Source organism: Sinocyclocheilus grahami, unplaced genomic scaffold, assembly GCF_001515645.1.
Source record: "Sinocyclocheilus grahami isolate Dianchi unplaced genomic scaffold, SAMN03320097.WGS_v1.1 scaffold1081.1, whole genome shotgun sequence".
Classification (NCBI taxonomy): domain Eukaryota; kingdom Metazoa; phylum Chordata; class Actinopteri; order Cypriniformes; family Cyprinidae; genus Sinocyclocheilus; species Sinocyclocheilus grahami.
This window is the reverse complement of record NW_015506260.1, coordinates 210,760-224,013: the sequence shown is the minus strand read 5'-3', so window position 1 is coordinate 224,013 and position 13,254 is coordinate 210,760. Positions and strand designations below refer to the sequence as shown.

At 36.5% G+C, this 13,254-nt stretch overlaps 2 protein-coding genes and 1 non-coding gene across 4 annotated transcripts; all 3 read left to right on the top strand.

Annotated features, from left to right (window-relative positions):
• Positions 1-1,534: 1,534 nt before the first annotated feature.
• On the top strand, positions 1,535-5,754 carry LOC107566535 (leucine-rich repeat-containing protein 58-like). 2 transcript variants are annotated; one of them, XM_016252001.1, is made up of 5 exons: positions 1,535-2,129; positions 3,429-3,557; positions 3,648-3,925; positions 5,143-5,321; positions 5,586-5,754. In XM_016252001.1, the coding sequence occupies exons 1-5, from the start codon at positions 1,675-1,677 to the stop codon at positions 5,598-5,600; spliced, it is 1,056 nt and encodes a 351-aa protein (XP_016107487.1). In that variant the 5' UTR covers positions 1,535-1,674; the 3' UTR covers positions 5,601-5,754. The 2 variants fall into 2 exon arrangements, with proteins under 2 accessions (XP_016107487.1, XP_016107486.1); XM_016252000.1 differs by lacking the exon at positions 5,586-5,754 and having other exon boundaries at positions 5,143-5,450.
• Positions 5,755-5,953: 199 nt separating this feature from the next.
• On the top strand, positions 5,954-6,025 carry trnae-cuc (transfer RNA glutamic acid (anticodon CUC)). Its single transcript has one exon. It is a non-coding gene; the product is annotated as a tRNA-Glu (tRNA).
• Positions 6,026-6,549: 524 nt separating this feature from the next.
• Positions 6,550-11,466, top strand: stn1 (STN1 subunit of CST complex). Its single transcript, XM_016252002.1, has 9 exons — positions 6,550-6,836; positions 7,129-7,224; positions 7,634-7,711; positions 7,849-8,016; positions 8,152-8,272; positions 9,912-10,062; positions 10,564-10,689; positions 10,946-11,018; positions 11,336-11,466. The coding sequence occupies exons 1-9, from the start codon at positions 6,701-6,703 to the stop codon at positions 11,398-11,400; spliced, it is 1,014 nt and encodes a 337-aa protein (XP_016107488.1). The 5' UTR covers positions 6,550-6,700; the 3' UTR covers positions 11,401-11,466.
• Positions 11,467-13,254: the final 1,788 nt, after the last annotated feature.

Here is a 13,254-nt window from a genome sequence, read left to right as displayed (position 1 = left end):
TTTCTTCCTTATCACTCTGTATTTACAGCAATTTCACTGTCCACTCTGTTCAAATGTGGATGAATGGCTACACATAGATGTGTCCAGAGCTGTGTGAGATCACTACCATCCTGCTTTTGTGGGGGTGTAGGGGTGTTAAATAATAATTTTTGTTTTGTTTTGTTTTTCCCCATAGGTTTTTAACATTCTAAAAGCTCTTTATTCCAAAGATACTACAAGCTAGTCTGTGTATTCAGTAGGTGTAATGTATTGTAAGTTGCTTCAGAGGTATTCCAAGTATTACATACAACAATAATAAAACAGTGCATTGACAGAAAAAAAGGAAATTTACTTTTGGTACTTAAGTACTTTTAAAAGCAAGTACTTCTGTAATTTTACTTAAGTAAAAATCTGTCTTTACAACTTTTACTTGTAATGGAGTACACTGTAAAAAAAATTGCAGCAGTGGTTACCGGAATTTTACCGTAAAAAATACGGTAGCAACGTTTTAGGTTTTATGGTTTTAACTTAAATTTACAGTTAAATACCGTAATTCATTAACTGATATAATGTTAATATACCAACCTACTGAAGTACTGAAATCTGTTTTGTACCTTTGTAATACACTGATAACCACCAAATGCAGGTGGTGATGAGAAAGTCACATGATGAATCAAAGCCCATCACAAGCAGCTTCTAAATAATAACATATATAGAAGGTGCACAGTGTCATTCACACAAACACCAAACACCATCATGGTAACACACATGACACTGAAATAATGCAATAAACATTCATTTAACAACATTAGGTGTAACACACAACCCTAATATACTAAACTGATAAGAAAAAACTAAGGAACATAGTTATTTCAACAAAAACAACATTAAATTTGAAATGTAATGCAGGGAATTCTGGGAATGTCAATTTACGGTTATTCACTGTAAAGGTATTTTTCACTTCCAAAAACGGTATACTACCGTAAAATTTATGTCCAATACATGTAATGTCCAATACAGTTTTTCACCGTATATAGTAGAGGAATTTACCGTTAACCATTTAGCAGGTTTTTACTGTAGCATTTTTACAGTCTTTTACCGTTAAATTCACGGTCATTTTTTACAGTGTAATATTTGACCAGCAGTATCTGTACTTTCACTCAAGTAATGGAGTTGAGTACTTTGTCCGCCTCTGCTGTAATGAGACTATTTGTGTAGGAGTATAGAAGCCCTATGATTAGCTACAACTGCCATCATTTGAAGTGTCACAAAATTCTGAAATGATTGTACATTATGGGATTATTATTTTTTTCATTATTAATCGTGCATCGTACAGAGGTCAAAGTTATCGAGCAAATACGATAATTATCGTACGTCTGGCAACACCGACGTGCAGGGTCGCATAAGAGCCTCATAGTCATGTTTGGCCCCTGGATGACCAACCACTGACTGCAGGAGGCGTGCCGCGTGACACATGCGCGCACTCCAGTACAGATAAAACCAAAGTCTTCGGTCAGGACTCAGGAGCGCCCTTCGCACAGCTGCAGTTTAGTCACTTTAGTCAATATAATATGTGTATGGCTCAAGACAAGAATTCCGAGGCGATAACTTTTTAGATTGTTGCACCATTAAAAAGTCTGATCCTTTGCTTTATTGTATTCCTATTTTATTATTTTGCTGTACTAATTAGTCCATATGGCTCGTTTCCCAAGCATGGACGACAAGTGTTCTGTTTTATATTTATCGCGTCTGCATCTGGACGACTTGAGCTTGGATCATCTCACGGACAGTAAAAGACAACAAATCCAGCAGCTGCATCTCACTTACAATCGTTTATCGTTTCTTCCACCTTCCGTTTGTTTTCTGTTCAACCTGGAATACCTGGATATCAGCAATAATGCGCTCACAGTCATACCAGATGACATTATGCGCCTAACAAACCTAAAGACGTTTGTAGCAAAGAACAATCTTCTGGACGAGTCCTCGTTCCCTAAGGAGTTCGAACGCATGCAGGTAGAGACTCTGAATCTGAGTGGGAACAGGTTTGAGGACATTCCCATGCAGTTTCTCAAAATGACCACACTACAGTCTCTGTCACTTGGAGGAAACAGATTGAAGAATATCCCTGCAGAAATAGAGAACCTGACCAGGTATGAGTTTGTTCCTTTGTCCAGATATGAACCATCTCTTAATACAAAGACCCAAACTACAAAATAATAAATCAATAAATAATTAAAAAAACCAGATTATTCTGATCAATTATTATAAATACACAAAAAATAATGGAGGTATTTACTATGATATATCTATTTCATAATACCATGGTAATACTACTGTGCGAGTGCGAGCCATTACTGTAAGATCAAGAAGATGAAAAGAAGAAACTGCTCTGACTTTTCAACCAGGTTTCAAACTCTGGAAAAAAAAATCGAATTAGTCTTTATTTTTGTATTTGCTCTTTTAATTTTAGTTAAAGTTTTAGTATTTTTATTGTGTGTTTTTGCTATTTTAATTAATGTTTTTTAAATATATGATTTTAATTTTAATTTTATTTTTTCAGTTTTACTTATTTTACTACCTCAAACTAAATGAAAATGAGAAATGTTGCTTTGGCAACAATAAAAATAAAAGTATAAAAAAATATAAACATGTAATATTTAGTTAAAATGGATTGTTTTTATTTATTTATTTAATTTCAGCTAACATTTATTTTATTTTAAGTTAATTATTGTATTGTAGTTATAGTTAACTGGAATAACCCTAACATAGATACTCTGCTTTAGACCATATACTGTATCTCTTGAAGGCTGTTGAGATCCTTGTACAGATTTGCATCTGGCTTGGATCAGTGTTACAAAACTAGACAGTAGTTGAATGCATGGCCTGGGGTTGGTTGGTGGGGCTTATGGGTAAAAGACTAACCAACAGAATGGGAGAACTGCTTAAGTACTCTATGGCAAATAATTAAACATGACATAACAGTCTGTTTACTCTTAAGTTAATGATCTCTCGTTTCATTCAAACTTAGAAAGTTAAAATGAGATCTTCCTGTTTCATCATTGCATTGCTAAATTCTGTATTTACAGTAGATGAACTCTGAACTTCCCACTATTGGTGTGTTTTTATCCTCATTGTATGATTGCTTACCTCTACATTACAGTAATACCGCTTTAGCTTTTCCCATATTAATATTCGCATTTAAAAACAGACACATTCTCATTCAGGCTTTTTAAAAAAGATTTAAACACACCCCCTTTGGCAAGATGAGAAATTAGTATTTGGTGCAATTTTCCAGGTAGTAAATCTGCTCAAATTTGTTTGGTCAATTTGTAGGAGTATGTTAGCATACTGTATAGCTAAGCCTCAAAGCTAACACAAACAAAGCTACAAAACTTTGATTTTAATGTCATGGGTCTTCAACTTCTGACCTCTGTTATGTGATGCTACAGTCTAGAGATGCTGTATTTGGGAGGAAACCTCATCTCCTCCATCCCACCTGAGGTGGCTAACCTCATCAGTCTGAGATACCTGGTTCTATGTGACAATCGCATCCAAAGCATTCCGCCCCAGCTCAACAAGTGAGATCTTTTGTTTCTTACTGTATGTTGTACAGTCAGAGAAGTTATGTGATTTTTTTTAATGGTATCATCTGATTTCTGTCCTTGCAGACTACACTCCCTGCTCTCTCTCAGTCTCCACAACAACCTGCTGACCTTCCTCCCTCGTGAGATCCTCAGCCTCGTCCATTTGCAGGAGCTCAGTCTGCGTGGAAACCCTCTTGTTGTGCGCTTCATCAAGGATATGACCTACGACCCTCCATCCCTGATGGAGCTGGCAGGACGCACCATCAAGTCCCAGAACCTCCCGTTCAGCTCGTGTGACCTACCGTCCAATCTGATCCATTATTTAAACCTGGCTAGCGAATGTCCCAACCCAAAGTGTGCAGGTAGGGGAGGACAATAAGGCTGTATAATCTGTGAAAAAGAGACATATTTAGGATAACAGTAAAAAATTATCTATATCCTGTGAGGATAACCTTGCTTTAGACAGCATCATGCATTAATTAAAGGAATATTCTGGGTTCAGTACCAGTTACCTCAACTAATGAGATTTGTGGTATAGTGTTGATTACTTCATCTTGTCCCTCATTCATCAAAAAAGGACAACAATTGGTGTTACACTGTTACAGCTTGAGGCTGTCTACACTGGACGCTTAAAAGCAGACGTTCCAAATCCATTAGTCCTGTTGTCGGAAGTAGCGCAAGTGCTTGGAGTGCATGTGAAACAAAGCTGTGAAAATGTATATAACTTTACACAGAAAAGATTAGTATACTATGACACACCAAAAGAGAATTTTAAAAAAGAAATCAGACTATTGCACACAAATAAGAAAAAGTTTGCACAAGCATGTGAAGCCTCTGCATACTTATGTGAAACATTCGCATGCTTATGTGAAATTTTCGTGTTTGCACAATACATTTTCCATGCTAGTAATTTTTTCTTTTCTTGTTCGCATGCAAAAGTCAATGGATATTTTATTTTTGCAAAGGTTCCTTTAGGGGCTCTGTGAAGTAAATTATTTTTTCATGCTAAAATTGTGTTAACGTGCACAAGTTTGCGACTAAATTGCGGAAAGTAAGAATTTTAATATTTACAGATTGAACCCATTCACTCAAAAATTTGTGCCTTTTTTTTTTTTTTTACCAAGAGGGAATTTTTGTGGTAATCAACACAATTGACCCTTCATAAAGACCCGCCCCCTTTAGTTACTGTTGCTATGTCCGACAAGCCATGGCGCTCTCACGCCACACATCATGTTCTCATACAGTGAAAAATACTTTGCGGAGCAAAGAGAAAACTGACAACACTTACTTTAGGTATGTAACAACGTCTCAGCTTTCAAATTTGGTCGTTTTCTAAGAAATTCCCACAATAAATAAAGTTTTGTGGCTCTTTAACGTGTCATGACAGATCACTGTAGCGCCTCAGTTCAAGCAGCATGTGAACTGATCATCTCTTCCTCTTTACTAGTTATTTTTTGACTGATGCTGTTGACACGAAGTTCTAAACTGAAAACTTTATGTTGACAAAGTTGTCTTTGACGTGTTGAATATTTGTCCACCTCTTCACATTTCTCTATATCTCTCCCATCATGCCCTCTAGGTGTTTACTTTGACTCTTGTGTGAGGCACATCAAGTTTGTGGATTTCTGTGGGAAGTACCGCCTGCCGCTCATGCATTACCTCTGTTCGCCGCAGTGTTCCTCTCCCTGCAGCTCAAACCCACAGAGCGACGCGGAGTCAGAGGAGGAGAACAGCGTCCCTGCAGACAGGCTCCAGCGGGTACTGCTGGGATAGGACAACCCTCCAACAGAGACAGTTACCTGCCACAGGATTTCCATTTAATGCTTAATTTCATGTTTTCGTAGGCCTATAAAATGTTAAAAACACTTTGAATCAAATGAGTTGGGTTTTAGAACTGTTTTAGTGACTCAACATAAAAGCAATGGCTTTAGTCTAGTTCTTTTATGGTGTTTTTGACTGTTTTTTTGTAGCGACGCGGAGTCAGAGGAGGAGAACAGCGTCCCTGCAGACAGGCTCCAGCGGGTACTGCTGGGATAGGACAACCCTCCAACAGAGACAGTTACCTGCCACAGGATTTCCATTTAATGCTTAATTTCATGTTTTCGTAGGCCTATAAAATGTTAAAAACACTTTGACTCAAAAGAGTTGGGTTTTAGAACTGTTTTAGTGACTCAACATAAAAGCAATGGCTATTTAGTCTAGTTCTTTTATGGTGTTTTTGACTGTTTTTTTGTCTGGTAAACACTAAAAAGGAGAAACAATCTGAAAATGTAATCTTACTTCACAGTGTTTTAAAAGACCCAAGTGGAATGCTCCGTAAACTCCAGAGGATCATACATATTCCTTTAAGGTTCTTTTATTAGATCAGGTAAGGCCCTGTTACGCAACGTTCCCTGGTGGTCTAGTGGTTAGGATTCGGCGCTCTCACCGCCGCGGCCCGGGTTCGATTCCCGGTCAGGGAACACACATTTTACCTTAAGCTATTCACTCACGCTGGAAATAAGATCTAACCATACTTTGAAAACTTAATGTAAGCCGATGTTTTGTAAAAAAAAAAAAAGCGTGATTCTAACAATTTGTGACATAAACTTTGGAGCTCTTCCATCGAGAACATGTGCTTTCTCTAGATACATGGCGCCATCGCCTGGTCACCCGTTTACTTATTATTCTTTTTTTCCTCCCCCCACAATCCGTTTTCCAGATAATAACATCATTTGGTTAAAAACGTATGTAAACAAACAAATAAATAAAAATAAACGTTTAACAATTAGTAACATATTTTACAGCTTTACTTTTTTATATATTGATGCATTTCTTTAAAATTAAAAACAAAGGCTCATTTCCCCTGTATTCACATGTATGTACACTAAATTTAGTTAATAGAAGTAGCTTGGTCACCTTCCTTGAGCGTCCTGTCATGTATCCTCCTAATTAATATTCATGAGCTTAGCGTAGCTCCTTCGTATATGCGCAGAGAGCGGAAAAACACAAACATGACTCCTTGCGTTCATCAGGCTCCAGCATTATTTATTTCCTGCTGCTGTGTCATGTAGTAAAACGAGTTACGTTTAGACTTGCTGTGTTTATGCCTCTCTTAGTTTTCGGTGCTTAACTTTGTAGTGTCACAGTGAGGTCTGATGGCAGTGCATCCCGGAGATGCTGATGCTGATGAGCTGCCGTCTGTGCTGTGGGGTCTGGACCCCGTCTTCTCCGCATACTCGAGACTCTACATCACTGACATCCTACAGATGAAAGAGTCCAGACAAGTACCTGGTAGCGTAAAATCAAGCAGTTAACCCCTGGCCCCTTTGATTTTGCTTACTGGATTTGTCTTTAGCTACACGGGAATAAAAATACTACAGCACTTTTCTGAACTCTCTTCTAAACACCTGTAGTCCTGCAACCTGTTGTTTTGCATAAGCGGGAAAGTGTTCTCATTATTTTTCCAGCTACTTGTTTGTTTGTCAGGTGCTGTTTTTAAATAGTAATGTATAGATAAGAATAATCTGTTCTTGTACGGTTGCCAGAAAGCTCCCATATTTGACGTGCATGTGATGTTTTGTAGGTGCTTATTTCTACAAGACTCACCCAATCTTCAGGGTGGATGTACTGGGGACGGTTGTTTACAAGCGGGAGAGAGAAGATTTCTACTGCTATGGGGGTCTGGAAAAACATGTTTTTTATTTATTTATTTTAATATTTCATCATTAAAGTGTAAACATTTTAGTGTTGCCTTATTAGGTCTATATTTTGTTTAAAAAAATTTAAAAAACAATAATAAATATAGTCGTAAAATATAGTTACAGTAATTAAACGTAATAAAATGTAAAATAAATTATAGTTCAAAATATTGTTAAAAATAATAATAAAAAAATCTTATCAAAAAGATCACAACAAAAATGAGTGCTTGTCAGTGTCAAGTTGGACATTTTCTTTGTTGCTCCATAAACTTTAGCACTTGACTAGTAATTTTGCTTTTGGTTGTGTGTTATCTTGCCCTGGGAACCAAAAAATGGGCACTTGTTACACCTGGACTTACTCTTTCTTGTCTGTCCTTCTTCAACACACAGTGGATGATAGTACTGGTGTCATAAACTGTCTTTGTTGGAAAGATGAGAAATGTAGTGATCAAGGAGGATCAACTAAATGTAAGTTATGAAAACTCTGACACAACATTAGTACCATTAAATAAATATTTAATCACCAAAATAAAAAAACTATAGAAAATATATGTAATGGACATTAACCCATTATAAGTACTAATCCAGTGCTAATGTTAATATAGCTAGAGATCCTAACGGATCCTCCAGAGGATTTAACATTGAAGATGAACTCAAACGGCTGACGGAGGCTGAACAGAAGAGCACTGTGCTGGAGATCGGAGACCTGCTGAGGGTACGAGGAACCGTCAAAACCTCCAGGGATGCGAGGGAGATCAGCGCCACCTCCTTCTGTGAGTCAAATGTTCAGGGATTCAGATTCTATTCTGACACATAATTAGTTTGTTTAATCCGTTAGATTGAGCCTGTTTGTAAAACAGATGGACTCAGTTATAATTATTTTTCTGTAATCATCACTCTGTGTGTAGATAAAGTAAATGACCCTGTGATGGGGGTGCATATATCGCGTATGCTGGAAATGCCTCAGCTGTACAGAAAGTGCTATGATCAGCCGTTCCAGAAGACAGGAGATGACCTGGGTGGCACAGAGTGAGTCAGACAGAAAGATTGTGATATCTTAGATCTTACACTGCAGTGACTTTAACCTAATTCTGTTACAAGGAAAAATGTATACATATATTGAATATGCATGATTAAAAAAAATAAATAATAATAATTATATATATATATATATATATATATATACAGTGCCTTAATTTTTTCACAATTTGTTATGTTGCAGCCTTATGTTAAACTGCTTTAAATGACTTTTTTTCCCCACATCAATCTCCACTCCATACACCATAATGACAAAGCAAATAACAGGTTTTTAACATCTTTGCAAATGTATTAAAGATAAAAAACTTTAATGATTCCATTGCATAAGTATTCATACCCTTATATGTTGAAGTTGAAATTTAGCTCAGGAGCATTCATTTTGCTTGTAAATGTTACCACACTTAGAGTGAAGTTATCCATAATGACAAAGCAAATAACAGGTTTTTAACATCTTTGCAAATGTATTAAAGATAAAAAACTTTAATGATTCCATTGCATAAGTATTCATACCCTTATATGTTGAAGTTGAAATTTAGCTCAGGAGCATTCATTTTGCTTGTAAATGTTACCACACTTAGAGTGAAGTTATCCTGTGTCAAATTCAATTGAATGGGTATGATTTGGAAAGGCACACATGTCTTAATAAAAGGTCTAATGGCTGAAAATGCATATTAGAGCAAAAACCAAGCCCTGAGGTCAAAACACTGCCTGTAGGGCTCAGAGACAAGATTGCATCAAGCCACACATCTTGGTAAGAGTTCAGAAAAAAATTCTGCTGCATTGAAGGTTCACAGAAACATGTAGCCTCCATTATCCATAATGGAAGACGTTTGGAACAACCAGGACTCTTCCTAGAGGTGGTCGCCCAGCCAAACTGAGCAATTGATGGAGAAGGGCTTTGGTTAGAGTGGTGACCAAGAACCTGATGGTCACTCTAGTTGAGCTCCATGATAATATGTGGAGACAGGAGAAACCTACAGAAGGACAAACATCGCTGCAGCACTCCACCAATCTTTATGCTGGTGTGGCCAGATGCAATCCTCTCCTCAGTGAAGACACATGAAAACACACTTGGAATTTGCAAAAAAGCACCTAAAGGACCCTCAAACTGTGAGAAACAAGATTTTCTGGCCTGATGAACTTCAATTCCAAGCATCATGTTTGAAGGAACCCAGGCACTGCTCATCACCTGAAGAGTACCATCCCAAAAGTAAAGTGTGCTGGTAGCAGCCTCATGCTGTGGGGCTGTTTTTCAGCAACTGGGACTGAGGGACCCATCAGAGTAGAAGAGAAGCTCAATGCACCAAAATATAGAGATAGCTTTAATGAAAACCCAGTCCAGAGCATTCAGAACCTAAGACTGGGCAGAAGGTTCACCTTCTAACAGGACAATGAACCTAAGCACACAGCAAGAGTGGCCCAGCCATAGCCTGGGCTTGAACCCAATCAAATAATTCTTGAGAAAATGAGCATCTGCCCCCATCCAACCTGACAGAGCTTGAGCGGTGAAGAGGTGAGGTGAAGAATGGCAGATAATTGCCAAATGATGATAAATATATAAATATTTACATTTTAAATATACTTAAAAACTTACAAAAATGCTTTCCGTGCTCTTAAATTTTATTTACAGAGCAGGTGGTTCCTCACGTTTCCACTATTTGCTGTCTCGGTCCGTTCTCACCCTTAAGGAGTTCTTCTTAGAGAAAGAGGTTGCCAGGTTTCGTCCATACGATGTTGAGTTCCTCTTACATCCGCTGATCCAGAGTTCTTCAGCAGAACAGGTGCTGGGCCTGACCTTGACCTCTATTATACTCAGATAGATAGATAGATAGATATGCAGATTTTGCATTCGCAAAAGATGAATGCATAAAGCTACCAAAGTAAACTGTCCTTGTTCAATGTCACTACTCTTGGCTGGAGTATAACAGAATGTAAGAGCCAGGAATAACTTATGGTGGGCACGGCAGGGAGGATGTGTTGTGCTGTTCGATGGCAGCAGGGAGTGATCGTCTGTAGCACTTTTATGAGATGCTGCTAGTCTGGAAATTCAAGGACAGCAGCATATGGTGATGAGAAGTATACTAATAAGAAGCCTTAACGATATCTTCCTTAGTAGTCAAATGAGAACGTGCATGAAATTAGCATTTTATTTAAATGTTCTTTATTTGTTGGAAGATTTTGGGAGGCGGAATTGGTCATTTTGAATGATGCATGACAGAAATGTGATTCATTGTTGAGGTGACTCATCCTTCATAATGTGTTTTTTTTTCTTTTCCCTAAAGGAGTCAGACCAGCCCGGGACGTCATTTGCCACACAAATTCGAAACCTTCTGAAAGAGACTCTGAGCGTTCTCCAGGATGAGGGACAAATATTCCGGAAAATACGGACACAGGATGAAGTTTACAATGCATGTGCAATGGTTACACACCTCTTCGCAAGTACAAACAGTGTTAATGTTACCTCAGGAGACTCTGAACAAAATTAAAGGGATAATGTCTAATATTTGCTTCCTACACATGCTTTCTACACATTTCAGGATTGTACCACTGGGATTTTAAAATAATATTTAATGTGGTTTAATCACAACAGAAATGCTATATAACATATCATGTCTAAAACTAGTGTGAAATATAATTATATTTTCATTAACTTGGCTGTTTTAGGTAACAGAGCAAGACAAAGATTTTCACACAGCGATCAAGGATGTTTTACGAGAGGATACCAAACGGGAAAAATTTGAGGTTTTTTTGCATACTAGTTGCACATCATGTTATTAATATTATTACACTTGAATAATATTTGTTTTCTGATTGTTCAGACACTGCATTCTCAGGTCAGATAATTTTGTATAATAAACTGTATAACTGATGTTGTTTTCATTTCAAATAATAGTTTCAATTTGAAGCAGTATTAATTTTTGTAAACCTTGATTTATTGTATTTTATTTTATAATTAGTATAATGAGTGAGATAATGTACAGGCTGGCAACATTATTTAAAAACATACCCATACATGAGTAGAGGACCTTCCTCATATGCCGTTTTTTTTGGCAGATGCTGAGAAAGGATGCCATGTCCTGCATATTTTGTCCAGCGTTAGGCAGCGCTACAGCCAATGAGTCGAGAGATGCTGGAGGTTGCCCTGACATTTTTAGAATGCAATAGTGACATAATAAGCTCAACAGAAGCACACTACACTGTTTTGTAGCATCATTTTTTAAATTCCATAAAATATAATCATGAAGACATAATATTAACAAGTTACAGAATCCTGTTTTATTTAAATCATTAAAGTCAATTTCATACATAATTGATTGTTTTTATTGATTTATCTTTTACTGTTTTTACCCCAATGGTTCAGCATAAGAAGAGCATACAGACATAAAGTATTTACTTAAGTATTATTCTTAATGCCAGATTATCTCTTTAATAGATTAAACAAACTTTTAATAATTGAGTAATTTGTACTGTTTAACCCAAATGTAATAGCCCTGTTAAAAAAAGATTTTATAATAATAATAAGAGCTTGATGCAACCAGTTCCCTTTCACTTCAATCAAATAATTCTTGAGAAAATGAGCATCTGCCCCCATCCAACCTGACAGAGCTTGAGCGGTGAAGAGGTGAGGTGAAGAATGGCAGATAATTGCCAAATGATGATGAGAAAAGCTTGTCGCATCATACTAAAAATACTTGAGGCTGTAAAGGTGCTTCAGCTAAGTACAGAGTTATGCAAATACTTGCAAATACTAAGTATAATGAATGAATACTTATGCAATGCACTTATTTCATTTTTTTAATTTTATTTTATAAATGTACAAAGTTGTGACAGTTCTGTTTTGCTTTGCCATTATGATGTATGCAGTGTAGATTGATGTGGAAAAAAGTAATTTAAAGCAGTTTAAGATAAGGCTGCAACATAACAAAACGTGAAAAATATTAAGGGATTTTAATACTTTCGCAAGGCTCAGCATAAGAAGAGCATACAGACATAAAGTATTTACTTAAGTATTATTCTTAATGCCAGATTATCTCTTTAATAGATTAAACAAACTTTTAATAATTGAGTAATTTGTACTGTTTAACCCAAATGTAATAGCCCTGTTAAAAAAAGATTTTATAATAATAATAAGAGCTTGATGCAACCAGTTCCCTTTCACTTCCATTATACGGTAAAGAGTGTCCTGAGCCCGTATTCTTAAAGCTTACAAGAATCCTCTCAGAAAGCTCCTAATTTAGCTTAAAAATGTCTTCGTAGGAGTCTTAACTTAAGAGAGATTCGGGACCAATCTGAGAGCAACTCTGAGCGAGGAAAAGACAAAATTGTTTTAATGAGGGGGCGGGGTATGACAGCCTTTTGAAGACTGTGATTGGTTGGTTGTCCATGAAGGCAATAAAAGAGCGCTTTTAAGTGTAAGGGTCTATTATAAGCCATCACTTTGAAATTATAAGCATAATGTTTCCTGTTTTACCATACACACACACACACACACACATTATATATGTATATATATATATTCTTTCTCTTTTTATTTACCATGCTGTTAGTGTCGTAGGCTACTTAACGTATTTGATAGGAAATGAACAGCGACACAATAAGGACATAATATTAACAAGTTACAGAATCCTGTTTTATTTAAATCATTAAAGTCAATTTCATACATAATTGATTGTTTTTATTGATTTATCTTTTACTGTTTTTACCCCAATGGTTCAGCATAAGAAGAGCATACAGACATAAAGTATTTACTTAAGTATTATTCTTAATGCCAGATTATCTCTTTAATAGATTAAACAAACTTTTAATAATTGAGTAATTTGTACTGTTTAACCCAAATGTAATAGCCCTGTTAAAAAAAGATTTTATAATAATAATAAGAGCTTGATGCAACCAGTTCCCTTTCACTTCCATTATACGGTAAAGAGTGTCCTGAGCCCGTATTCTTAAAGCTTATAAGAATCCTCTCAGAAAGC